Source organism: Onychomys torridus, chromosome 15 (assembly GCF_903995425.1).
Source record: "Onychomys torridus chromosome 15, mOncTor1.1, whole genome shotgun sequence".
NCBI classification, from domain to species: domain Eukaryota; kingdom Metazoa; phylum Chordata; class Mammalia; order Rodentia; family Cricetidae; genus Onychomys; species Onychomys torridus.
This window is the reverse complement of record NC_050457.1, coordinates 20,093,814-20,107,283: the sequence shown is the minus strand read 5'-3', so window position 1 is coordinate 20,107,283 and position 13,470 is coordinate 20,093,814. Positions and strand designations below refer to the sequence as shown.

General features: G+C 44.0%; 1 protein-coding gene across 1 annotated transcript in view; it reads left to right on the top strand.

The window, feature by feature from the left end:
• Ankdd1b (ankyrin repeat and death domain containing 1B) overlaps positions 1 to 13,470 on the top strand; it is a 61,993-nt gene that overhangs the window by 6,115 nt on the left and 42,408 nt on the right. Inside the window, 5 exon segments of the mRNA XM_036207366.1 lie at positions 3,863 to 3,961; positions 4,063 to 4,064; positions 11,773 to 11,872; positions 12,043 to 12,114; positions 12,116 to 12,148. Coding sequence (XP_036063259.1) covers positions 3,863 to 3,961; positions 4,063 to 4,064; positions 11,773 to 11,872; positions 12,043 to 12,114; positions 12,116 to 12,148 — 306 coding nt within the window.

Below are 13,470 nucleotides of genomic sequence, written 5' to 3'. Positions count from 1 at the left end.
AGCCTAAGCCTCGGGGGTCCTGCTTGCTCAGATCCCTTCCAAGGCACTGGGAGGGATCTGGCAATGTTGTCCACAATTATGTGATCTTCATAAGACATAAAAGGAAGACGCTGTAGCTGCAACAAATTATACACCTCTGATTTGGGCTTTCAAAAGAGGTCCCTACGTCTGGGGAGATAGCTCTGTCAGTGAAGTGTTGGTCACACAGCATGAAGGCCTGAGTTACAGCCCTAGCGCCCTGAGAAAAGGCAGGCCTGGTGGCACATGCTTGTATCCCAGTGCTGAGGAGGTGGAAACTGAAGCTCCCTGGCTAGCCAGTGTAGCCCGATTGGCAAGCCTCGGGTCCCACTGAGAGAATGTCTTAGAAATCAAGGTGGAGGGCTCCTGAGAAACATCTGGGTTGGCTTCCGTTTTCCACAGATGCTCTCACCCCTATAGCCCCACTCCGCCAGCAAAAGGGCTTCCTAAATAGTCTAAACTCGGGCTTCACAAAATCTGTAGCTATTCCAGGCAGGGAAGTCATAGAAACAAAACCGCACCGTCTATGCAGCTCATGCAGCAGCATGATCTTTAGCAGTTGCATATGTGTGCACGAGTGCATGTGATGGGGTATGAGCTCATGCATGCACTTATGGAAATGTATACACCTGCACACACAACTTGTATATATGTGCATTGTGCATTTTTGATGCATTATGGGATATGTGTACATATATATATATATATATATATATATATATATATATATCATATATATTATATGTGTGTCCTACATATATCTGTATGTACACACACACACACACACACACACACACACACACATAGAAAACCAGAAAAAAAATGTAGCATAACAATTCTTGGAACAAAGAATGGGGAAGGGAAAGGAAATAAGAGACGATAGGAGGAGGAAAGAAAAGACAGTAGCTGGCTGGGGCTGTAGAGATGGCTCAGCTGTTGAGAGTACTGGCTATTTTTGCAGAGGATGAGGGTTCGATTCCCAGCACCCACATGTCAACTCCTGACCATCTTTAACTCCAGTTCCAGGAGATTCAACTCCCTCTTCTGGCTTCTGTGAACATGCATGGAGGCAGAAGCAGAGGAATCTCTGTGAGTTTGAGGCCAATCTGGTCTATATAGTGATGGCTTTAAAAAAGAGAAGAAAACTAAAGAAAAGAAGCAGGCAGGTTCAAACAAACAAACAAACAAAAACCCCAAACAACAACAACAACAAACCTTTGAAAATAGTTATTTGCTAAAACACGTAAAATAATTTTGTCTTTAAAATTATTCTGAGTATGGAGATCTATTTTTGAGTAAGTAAAGCAGCATTTTCTGAACTATCAGGAAGTATAGCCTCTGACACATGTTTAAAACAGTTTCAAATTTTCTGCACAAAGCAGCTGTGATACTGATTTTTAACCTACAGCCTCGCAATGCTAGGCAACCTAGCACTGATCTATTTCCCCAGACATTTGTGTGTTTGTGTATGTGTTCATGAAGATGCATTCACATATGTTTGTGAGTAGGTGTTCACGTGGGTGGGCATGTGCATGAAAGCCAGAGGACATCCTTGGGTGTCACCTGCCCTGTAGTTAGAGTTTTCCTGCCTGGCCCAGTCAGGACAAATCTCTCTTACCCGCCAGTCCCACAGTCGCTCAGACCCAACCAAGAAAGCACACAGAAACTTACATTGTTTACAAACTGTATGGCCGTGGCAGGCTTCTTGTTATCTACTTCTTCTATCTTAAATTAACCCATTTCTGTTAGTCTATACTTTGCCACATGGCGTGTGGCTTACCAGTGTCTTTACATGTTGCTTCTCATGGCGGCGGCTGGCGGTGTCTCTCCCCAGCCTTCTACTTCCCAGAATTCTCTTCTCTCTTGTCCCGCCTATACTTCCTGCCTGGCCACTGGCCAATCAGAACTTTATTTACACAGAGCGATATCCACAGCACTGCCCCTCTGTCTTCCCTCTCCCTTTCTCTTTCCTTCATTCTACAGAAGGAAGTGCACAGGGTCTTTAGCACATCTCAAAGCCTGTGGGTGGGCTGCAAAGCCCACCATCATGGTTGTGGGCCTGGACTTGGTCCTAGATTGTGGTCTGGGGACCAAGGTCAGCGCCTCCCACAGACTAGGCAAATTGCCTACCACTGAGCTACCTTTTTTTTAAAAAAAAATTAATCTTCTTTCTAATGACTGCTATTTAATCTTGTTTATAGCAACTTGTTGTCATGGTTAGTTGCAGGGTTCCTTAAAAACCTGTGATGATGTCTATTTTTAAGTGTAAGCGGTATTATTACATTCTGATACAAATAGAGCATGTGGGGAAGTGGATAGCTCCAAGCTGACACGATAGAATAAACTCTATGCCTCAGACAATGTCAAGATGACTTGTGTTTTGTAAACACCACGCCAGTTTAGCAAGCAAGAAAAGAAAACATCTTAAACCATGTTATTTTTTCTGTAATTCCCTGCCTGAAACCAGAGTGGTCTGTCCATCCATGCCCAGGTGTCTTTGGGGGGAACGGAAACAGTACTTATGAGAAGTGTGGTATGAATACTTCTGACAAACAAAACATACACATTGTGGGAAACAAGGTAAACTGTCTGTGGGCATCCTGGGAGCAAAAGGAGAAGATTTCAGTGGCCTGCTCTCTCCCCTTCTCTGCTTCCCTTCTTCTTTTCTCTTTTCCTCCAGCCTTGCTTCTCCTCCTCTTTCCTTCCTTCCTTCTTCCCTTCCTCCCAAACCGGTTGATTTGTTTCTTTGTAAGTTACATTCTTTTTCAATTCGTAGAAGAGGGATGCTAGAGAGGCAGCGCAAAGATGCAGAGCACTTGCTGCCCTTCCAAAGGACCCAGTTCCTTCCCCAGCCCCCTGCATGGTGGTCATAATCACTGTGACTCCAGTGCCAAGGGGTCTGATCTCCTCTTCCGGCCTCTTCGGGCACACATGTCACCTATATACACATACAAGCACAACACTCACACACATAAAATTTAAACTCTTCAGAAAACATATAGAAAAAGAAAAAGAGCAAACCAAGACATTTAGGAAATGTTGCCATGAATTATCAATATATGCTGTTACGATTTAAATCCTGAGTATCTCCAAAAGCTGATAAAATGTTTAAGAGATGGGGCCTAGTAGATGAGGACAGATCCCAGAAAGTCTACTCTTGGAGGGATCTCTGGTACCCCAGCCTCTTCCTCTCTTTCCTCCTGGCTAATGTGAGGTGGGCAGCTTTGCTGTCTCACATCCTTCCTGCCAGTTATAACTGAGACTCTAACACTGTGAGCCAAAATAAGTTTTCCTCCTTATGAATTTCTTATCTCAATTGTTTTGTCCCAGAAACAGAACATTGACTAACATATATTGTGTGAAAAAAATGCCATTATTAATGATTGCATATGAGAAAATATAACTTGCTGTGTAAATGACTTTTATGATATCACTGTTTGGCAGGTTACACAGGGCATCAGTCTGGGCAAACCTTCAGTGGATTGCCAGATTCTCAGGGGTCCTTTGACAACAGGAAAGGTAGGATTCTGCTGCACTTAGTTCTTACCCCTTTCAAAGGAAAAAAGCAAAAAGTTCAACCAAATAATCAGAATGGAAATAGTCTATAGGAAAATACTGACCATGTGAGAGACAGGAGACCCAGGTGAACATGGTGGCTCAAGCCTGTAATCCCATCATTCAAGAGACGGGCACAGGAGGACCACAAGTTAGAGGTCAGCCTGGGCTACATTGTGATATTCACTCTCATTAACAAAACAAAAAACAAAACAAAACAAAGAGACAGGGGTGGTAAGAGGGTTAAGTAATGGTCAGATAACCAAAGATACAAATCCTGTTTCCTAAGATGAACCACACAGCCCTGCACTTTGCAGTGGTGAGGAGACATTTATCTGCGGTGGGTTTCTTACTGAGTCACAAAGCCAGGGTGGATGTTGCCGACAAGGTAAGCTCACCTTGGGTGGGTAGACCGAATTGGTGTATAACCTGCACACAGGAGAATTTATCTCTACAGATGTCTTCCTCTCGTGGGCACACTTCCGTCAGCAGTGTGCATCACTGGACAGGTTTCTTTCTTTCTTTCTTTTTTTTTTTTCTTTTTGAGACAGGGTTTCCCTGCGTAGCTTTATGCCTTTCCTGGAACTCGCTTTGGAGACCAGGCTGGCCTCAAACTCACAGAGATCTGCCTGCCTCTGCCTCCCAAGTGCTGGGATTAAAGGCGTGGGCCTCCACCGCCCGGCTGGACAGATTTCTTGAGAGAAGACAACGTTGTGTGCTCTTTGTACTTGGTAACTAAATTGTTCACTCATTAAGACTTGGATTTTTACTTATTTTCCCATATTGACCTTATGGCCCTAGCCTCATTTACAAAAGCAGTGTGATTGTCCACATTGTGGTTGGATTCATGAAAGACAAACACTAATCAGCTCCAGGGACTTTATGTTGTGACTTTGTCCCGTGGACTCTGATTCTAAATAAAACTTACCAGATACATGTTCTGTGCCAGGCACAGGTATCAGGGTGGGCATTTAATGCCATCTCCCATCTAATCCTATGGGGGAAAAGTATTAGTAGAATGCCCAATTTATAGATAAGGAGACTCAGATACAGAGATTAAAGATCCTGTCCCTCAAAGTTACATTTAGGAAGGAGTGGAGGCAGCTTTGAACTGAACATTTCTGGTTCCAGAGACTGTGCTGTGAGCTGCAAACCAGCTTCTGTCTGTCTGCCAAGATAGCAAAACCCATCCTGAGGGCTTTCCACCTACTTGCCCACCTCCATTTAGTACTTCATGGCACAAGGAAGCTAGCTGAAAAGACCCCAAATCGTGCTTATCATCTCTTGTCATACAAGACAGTGATAGTTGTACTCATAAAACTCTGAGCTCTTAATTAGTTATAAAGATCATAGCTCTTTTTTTATTACTTTAATCTATAATCAGTGTGCAAGTGAGGTGTGTGAGTGCAGGCATGTGTGTGCCACAGCAGATGTGTGGAAGTCAGAGGAACTAGTCACATCTTCTGCCATGGGACCCCACCTAGTCCACGGTTCTCAACTTTACACCGTTTAGAGACGCTCATAGAGCCGTTGTGTTCTCTTTGGTCTGGACACCCTGGGAGGGAAGGTTCAACACTTTTCTCTTCGCCTCGCCCAGGGCCTGGGAGTAAATATTTGGATGGTAAGAGGCTTCTGTTCACCTCTATTAGTCATCATACTGGCTGCGTGGGCAGTCACAGAGAAAAAGTGTAGATTTGATAGTGCTGGGATTTTTCTTTGTGTCACCAGGAAGGCACAGATCTCTCTTGATTATTGCCATGGCACTGGTAAGCATGTAGATTGTTATATAGTAATCCAGAAATAAAAATTACCACCGACTGCCCACTCATTCTCTGAGTATAATTAATTGTATAACAGCCATGGTTTGGGGGGAGGGGCGTGGTTGCTGGCTGAACCCAGGACTCTGCATATGTTAGGTAAGCATGTCATCACTGACCTATCCCAACCTAAATAACAAAACAAACAAACAAACAAAACTTTATTTTGAGACAAGGTCTCATTAAGTGGCTCAGACTGGCCTCAAACTCACTATGTAATCCAGGCAGGCCTTACATTTACGAACTTAGACATCCAAATAGATGGTTTTACTAGTCTGCTACATCCTTATCATGGCTGTGGTAATTAAGGGGCATGTTCTTTAGGTATGCAAACTCTGGCTTGGTTATTTTGACTATTAGTTAGCCCATAAAAGATACATTGGCCAGAGACACAATTACCCATACATATTTATATTTTGTCATTGAAAACTTCTTAGAATATCTTTGTGTTTTACTTTAATCCCAGCATATGGCCCAATTAACTTTCTTTTTAAAGTATAGTACTGATTTTTGACAGGTATACAGGTTTATATAACCACCACTACTTTAAAAATGTAGAGCAGGGCCTTGGGGTGTAGCTTAGTGGTAGTGTGTTTAGGATGCATAAGGCTCTGTGTTCAATCCAGCATCAAAAATAGAGAAAAACCAACCAGACCAGCCAACCAACAAACACAAAACTAACAAAAGTTAACAAGAACATGTATCACCCCAAAATTTCTGTCATGTAGTCTGTGCATTCTAAGCTGTCTCCCCACAGCAGCCACGGGTCTCTGTGGTTTTACCTTCTTGAGACTGTCATCTATGTGATAACACTGTCCTATGACCTTTGAGGCTGATTTCTTTCACTCAGCAGAACACTGCTGATGTTCACCCGCATCTTTTCTAAATGTCTCCCTTCCCCTTTTAACTGAACAGTATTTTTGTTTATGGATGTAGCCTAGTATATCTTCAAGTTTACCACTTGAAGGACATGAGGATGGCTTCTAGTTTATTATTGTAAGTAGAGTTACTGATGCTGGGGAGATGGCCCAGTGGCTAAGATATCTGCTGCACAATCATGGGAACCTGAATTTTAATGCCTAGCACCCACACAAGAAGCCAGGCATGGCTGCACACACCTATAACAGCAGTGCCAAGCGCAGGAGTCACAAAGATGGGTGGATCCTGGTGCCTCCCTCTCCTCCAACATAGTCAAAATGGTCAGCTCCAGGTGTCCAAGAGACCTTGTTTAAAAAAATAATGTAGAGATCAATAAAGGAAAATATCAGCAATCCCCCTGGACCTCCACATATATGTGTTTATGCACACACACAAAGTAAAGGCACTGTAGACATTCTTGTATGTTTTTTCAGGCACAACTTTTCCTCTCTTTGGTATATGAGACTGCTGGGCCCATAGGGCGTGTGTGTGTGTGTGTGTGTGTGTGTGTGTGTGTGTGTGTGTGTGTGTATAATTGGACATGAGTTGCAGACCTGCCAGGAGACTGGGCTGTTCTCATCCTCACCAGCAATGCAAGAAGCCAATTTTGCTTTGCACCCACATGGCCGCCTGCTGTTGACAGGTGTTAACTCATTCATTCTAGCCATTCTGTTCAGAAGGAAGGCATCTCACTGTGGTTTGATTTGTGCTTCTCCACTAGGGGATGACGTTAAGTATCTTTTTACCTCTTAGTTGCCATGTATGCCATCCTTAGTGACATCTGCTCAGATTTTTTGTGTGTACTAGGGGTGGGAACGCGGGCTTTCCAGTTATCAACTGAGCCTTCTACCACAAGCTGCATTCCCAGACAGATCTTTTGAATATTTCTAAAAACTGGCTTTGATTGTTCTTTTATTTTCTTTTAAATTGGCCTTTAATTGTAAAGTTTTGGGAGTTCATTACATGCCCTGAGAACAGATCCAACATTAGGTGTGTATTCTGTATTATTTTCTCATATCTGCAGACTGTCTTCATAGTTTCCACAGAGCAGAGGTTTTTAATTTTGATGAAATAAAAATTTGGTGTTTGTTTTGTTTTGAGACAGGGTCTCGGTCTCATCGTATGACACTCGCTGAGCTAGAACTCACTATGTAGACCAGGCTAGCCTTAACCCAGAGATCCTCCTATCTCTGCTTCTTGAGTGCTGGTATTAAAGGCATGTGCCATCATGCCTGGTTTAATGTTCCTCTTTTTATAAATGAGTCCTGAGACTGATATGCATATATGTAGGAACAATTTTCCTAACCATGGCAAATTTCTCATATTTTTCTTCTAAACATTTTATGGTCGTATGTTTCCATTTAGTTCTGGTGTTTCTATGGTTTCAGCATGTCCCCCGTAATTCATGTGGCAGAAATAGTGACCTTTAAGAGATGACTAGCTCATAGCACTATACTCTCATGAACAGATCAATGCTGTTTTCTCAGGGGAGGGTTCCTGGTAGGGTGAGCCACCACCGCATGGTGAGACGTAGCTCACCAAGGAAGCCTCTTGAGCTTGAACTGCTAATCCTCCAGAGCCATGAGCCAAACCTATTTCCTCTCCTTGTTAATTACCAGGCTGCTATCACAGCTCATTACAGCAGCTTAAAACAGATTAGTGCAGCGGCCCATTGAGTTGATTTTAGTTCAGAGCAGAAACAGGTTGTGGTGACCAAGTTTTTTATAATGTCACTCCAGTTTCCGAAAGTTTTGTAATGCAGTTAAGATCTGTCCCCGGAGCCTGGCTGATCCTGGACAATAGTCTTCACCAGAGTTCAGTTCTCCAAACCGTTGATCACAGGGTTAAGAGTCTGTCCAGGTGCAGCTCAGGGCACAGTCCAGGAGTGTACACACAAGCTCCTTATTTGTCCACAATTAACCCCTCCTGCACACACACCATGTCCCAGGTCCCCTAAGCTGTCAGGGACAGAAGAGAGCAATGAGACATGACTTCTGTCACCTTCTGTTCCTCAGGGTCTTCCTTCTGTCCCCTTTTGTCCATGTCCAGTTCCAGAATCAGACCCACCTTGAGTCTCTAGGAAAACAATGGAAACAACAGGAAGCTTCCTCAGCATCGTCAGTATTCTTGAGTTTGAATTACCTTCCCCATCTGCCTATTTCCACTCGTTTTCCAGAGTCCTCCGATAGCTGGGTTTTATCCAGAGAGTTTAGCTGCTTTTGGTGGGGGAACAGAGGAAGGACACTTACTCCACCTTAGCTGGAGCCATGCCCTACGTAACAGGACTACATGGTGAGACTCTGTCTATAAATAAATAAATAGCAAGACCAAGGTGAAGAGCAACCAAGGAAGATACCTGGCATTGACTTCTGGTCTCTACATGTAAGACACACACACACACACACACACACACACACACACACACACACACACACACACTCACCCCAAACAAACAAAATCCATGATGTAAAAACATCCCAGATGATTATATTTGATATGGGTATAATGACATGAGACAGTTCTAGTCTTAAGGACCCCACTGTCAAACTGAGGAGTAATATAAATACTGTAACACACTAGTACCATTCAAGGCACTGAGGCTCAGGGTCAGATGCATGGCTCAGCCACTAAGGACTAAAGTGGTGGCATCCATGAGCTTTGAGATAAGCTAAATAAAAGGAGGTTCTTAATCCAGGGTGAACGTCTGCTTTTCTGAAAGTCCTTGGGTGCACTGCTCCTCGCCTAGGACTAGGCTGGTTATGGGGAGAACTCATCAGTGACTTTCCAGCATTTTATACTTTGAAGAGCATGTGAGCTGAGTGTCACCATGTCATGGGCTCAAGCTTGCCTACACTCCAGGACAAGACTTTGTGGCCTGGAGGGTGCTCTGGGGAGATGTATGTCTGTACACTGTACATGGTGATTCATTGCCTCCAGTAGGAATTTGTGGTTTCAGAAACTCAAGTTGTTGGTTGCTTGGATTCCCTGAGTTTAGATTTTACAACCAGTGCTAGGAGTTTTTAAAGCCTGTTCACTTCAAAATTAGGAATGATCTCTTAGGGGAAAGAGAGGGCATATCACTATGCGATTTATCACCTGTCCCAAACAGGACCATATGTGAAGCCAGATTTAGAAGACCACGGACTATGGAGCATGGATAGATGAGAGAGAGCCTAAAGGACAAGGGAGAATCATGGTTAATGCACCTAAGAGAAACTTAACTAACATGATAGGTCAGTGTTCCCTGTAAAAGGGAGGGTGCAGAAACCGCTAAGCTGTCTGTATACTGGGGTTGTAAGTATAAAGTGCACCAAGTCTCTATGCAGAGTGAGAGCTGAGCTGCAAGTCTGATGGAGCATGGACGTTTACAGCAGGGTTCTCAGCAGAAGGAAGTGTTTGTTGACACAATGGCACTTAGGGCCGTGCAGTTCCGTGTTGTGGGGCACCCTTGTGTGTTGTGGTGCGTTCAACAACATGCCTGGCCTCGGCCCCTTAAGTACCAATGTCACCCTGAGTCATGTGTAGAGACCCACAGAGGTTTCCTAGTGAGAGCTTACTCAGCGTCTGAGAATCTGGGCTTGCTTTACCCAGCAGCACTGCATAAGGGGATGATTTGGCCACTGCATAGTCACCAAGTGTTTGGAAGGGTCTACACTTGGCTGTATGATATGTTTTGATCCAGCAAGGGGGAGGTCTTTTGCCCCACTCCTTGGCATTATTATAAAAAGCCCTTTTGAAGAGACAGAAGGGGCCGGTGGATTTTGATCCAGGTCCTCCCGAAGCTATCCTGTGTTTCTGTCTTTCTCCTCTCCGCTATCTTTCTATCTAAAAGTTTCTTATCCCTCTCTCCTCTTCATAGGAACCCTGTAAAAGGTGGGAGCTGGCCTCCCACAGTCATGACTGTCAGAAATATCCCAAGATGTTTCAAGGTGTCCCCTGGAAATGAATTGCCCCTAGTCAGGAGTCACTGGTTAAGAATTACATAGTAATAAACTGGGACTTGAGAGTTCACTCCCAAACCGAACTTTCTTCAGAATAAGAGAACACCTATATACAGTGTCTGGAGCAGCCAAAGAAATACCAAGGGGCTTATCCATGTCACAAACAGAAGTCTACATACCCATATTTCTTGGTTATTTTCTCAGATATGCACATATAACAAGCCTGTTTACTGGATCAAAACCTTCGTTATTTGAGGCATAGATGATGCACAGAAGACATGGGCTGCTTTTTGACAAGGGTAAAGGAAATAGAAAAGAATACATACATGTGACCTTAACAATAAGGAAACAGACAGCTGGGCATGGTTGGAGGATATCTGTAATCCCAGGATTTGGGAGGTCGAGGCAGGAGTGTGGCGAACTTTGAATCCAGCCTGCTCTTCATAGTGAGACTCTACCTCGGAAACAAAAGAAAACAAAACCAAAACGGTCTGGAATGTGAAGCTGCAGCTGAGCATAATAAGCTGAGCAGCGTGACAGGACCTGGCAGCGGTGGGGTGAGCAGAGTCTGAGTCGGACTGCCCCTGAAGTCCACACCCAGAGCACCGGCTCTCCCCTGCTTCTACAGCACGGGCTGCGTGCCTAGGTCTGTCCCCCTCCTCCTGACGCCACCTTCTTGACACAGCCAGTGTTACTCTTGGCTCTTTGTTTCCTTCCACATCTTGGCTAATTCAGTGTACGATTTAACAGTTCAGCATACAGCTTCCTACAGGTCAGGAACTTCCGAAATGAATCTCTCAATCGGACTACTTTTCGCACAGATAGGCACAACTCTACCGTCTTTTCACCTGTCCTGAGCCCCATTCCTTGTGGTTTGATTGCTTGTTTGTTTGTTGGAGACAGCGTTTCTCAGTGTAACCACCCTGTAGCCCAGGCTGGCCTCGAACTCACAGAGATCTGCCTGCCTCTGCCTCCCGAGTGCTGGGGTTAAAGGTGTATGCATGGTTGATTTTAAATAAAACAGCCAGTTAGACAGTAACATTTTGCTTTTTTTCTAGTATCCTAGGAGACGGCGCTCATCTGCATGCTTCTCTATGGTTTGTTGCTGGCGATGCTTTGTAAAAACATTCCATATATTAGACATCATCTATCTTTACTAATGATAGAGTTTTGAGAGTGTCATTTTTAAGGTTTATGTTCTATTTTTCCTTTTACAACTCTAAATCAAGAAAGTGCACATTGTAGTCTAGTCTAAAAAATAGTTATTGTTCGTGTGCTTGTGCTGTTGTGTGAATTTATAATTTTTTAGTATACTGTAGTGCATTTCATTGTATTTCCTTCAGATGGAGACCCACTTGTACCTGTATTACTTATATATCCTCTATAGAATTACAATATCACTTTTGGTATGTATTAAATTACTTATTTCTCATTTTTCCAATAATGTAGTATTATCTAGGCTTTTGTTGGCCGAGGCAGTTCATTGTGTAATGAGTTCTTCTCTTCTCTCTTTTTTGGGGAAGCACGGGTCTGACAGTAATTCACTTTTCAGCCTGGTCTGGAAACTTCGAGATCATGCTCATGCTAGTTAAAGCTGGAGCAGACCAGAGAGCCAAGAGCCAGGTAGGTATGCAGGTCCCATGGAGACATGAGCTCTCACCTCACTAGTGCCGGGATGGGAATTCTGGGGTCCCAGTGGGCATGAGTGCTCAAGTCACTGGTGCTGGGATGGGAATTCCGGAGTTTTGAGGTAAACACTTTTATGCCTTCATCCTGACTTCGCCTCTTTTCAGGAAGGAATGAATGCTCTCCACTTCGCAGCTCAGAACAATAACCTGCACATTGTGGATTTCCTCATTCAAGATTTTTCACCTGCAGGATCTGAACCAGCCCAACGAGGTGTGCCCGCACATTCTCTCTTAGTTCTGCTTCTTCCTGCTTGGGCGGGGCTGTTAGAACAGCAAGCACAAGGAGGCTTGGCCCTGTAGCCAGCTCCATGCCTCTCTGGTGGACCGCAGAGCAGGAGGGAAGTGCTGCTGGTGGCAGTGGCCCAGGCTTCTGCATGTGGGGAGAGCAGGAAGCATAGAGAAAGCCAGGCTCCACCTTCCCTTTGCTTCCCCTCATCCTGGCCTGGTTCAGACACTATCCACCTCCATTAGTATTCACAATGTGTGCTCAAGCTTTATTCTATGGTGCCTGGCCTTTTTAGAGTGTATTTGACCCAATATAATGCCCTTACTGTATCTGCCTTTTTTACTCTTTCCTAAGAGATTGATTAAGACCAGTTTTACCTCATGACTGTGTCTTAACATGCTAGGCACAGAGGAAGGCAACTTATGTGCATTCTTCTAGGGACAGGCTTAGGACCTAGAACATACTCACCACAGTGGACTCTTGACTCATTTTGTGGAGACAGTGGTGTGTAGAGGAACACATCCACCGAGAGACCTTAGGTTAATGCAGGTTCAGGGACTACTAGAGAGTGAGCCAGGGCATTCACTGGGGTGTGTAGGGGAAGCCTCTCAAAGCTGATTTTTATTTCTACAATAAACCTGGATTAATGGACCAGACAAATAAAACATACTGTTTTTCTAAGATATTCAAAAGAAATGTCTTAGAAATCCAGTAGAAATAGAACTTACTAAGGGCTGGGGTGGGGGTGGGATGGGACAGGTAGTTGTTGTTCACTGGATAAAGAATTTCAATTTTGAAAGATGAAAGGGCTATGGAGATGCATGGTGGTGTTGCTTACACGATATGATTTATCTAGTCCAGAGCTGGAGGGATGCTGCAAAGAAGCACTTGCCACCAAGTCTGATAGCTTGAATTTGATCCTTGGAAGCCTCATGATGGAAATAGAGGACCAGCTCCCCTGACTGACAAGTCACACTCCACGGCATGCATATTCCCACACACAAAATAATGAACAATCAAACCTAATGCCACTGAACTATGCATGTAATAATGATTAGGGGGTAAATTTTATGACTATTTCACCATGATTTTTAAAAAGTGGAAAAGAAACCTATGTATAAAGGTATTGTGGATTTCACATTGTGCAAGAAGGATTACTCTGGGTTTACCCTCTTGCCCAGACCCTTCTCATCAGAAAGAGCTGTTCATCTACCAGGGTTAGTAAAATCCTTTTCTGTGGCTTGAAGGGAATTCTAGACGCTGGCAAGAGAAGCTTTACTAGGAAGGGACCTTTAAGACAACATGAA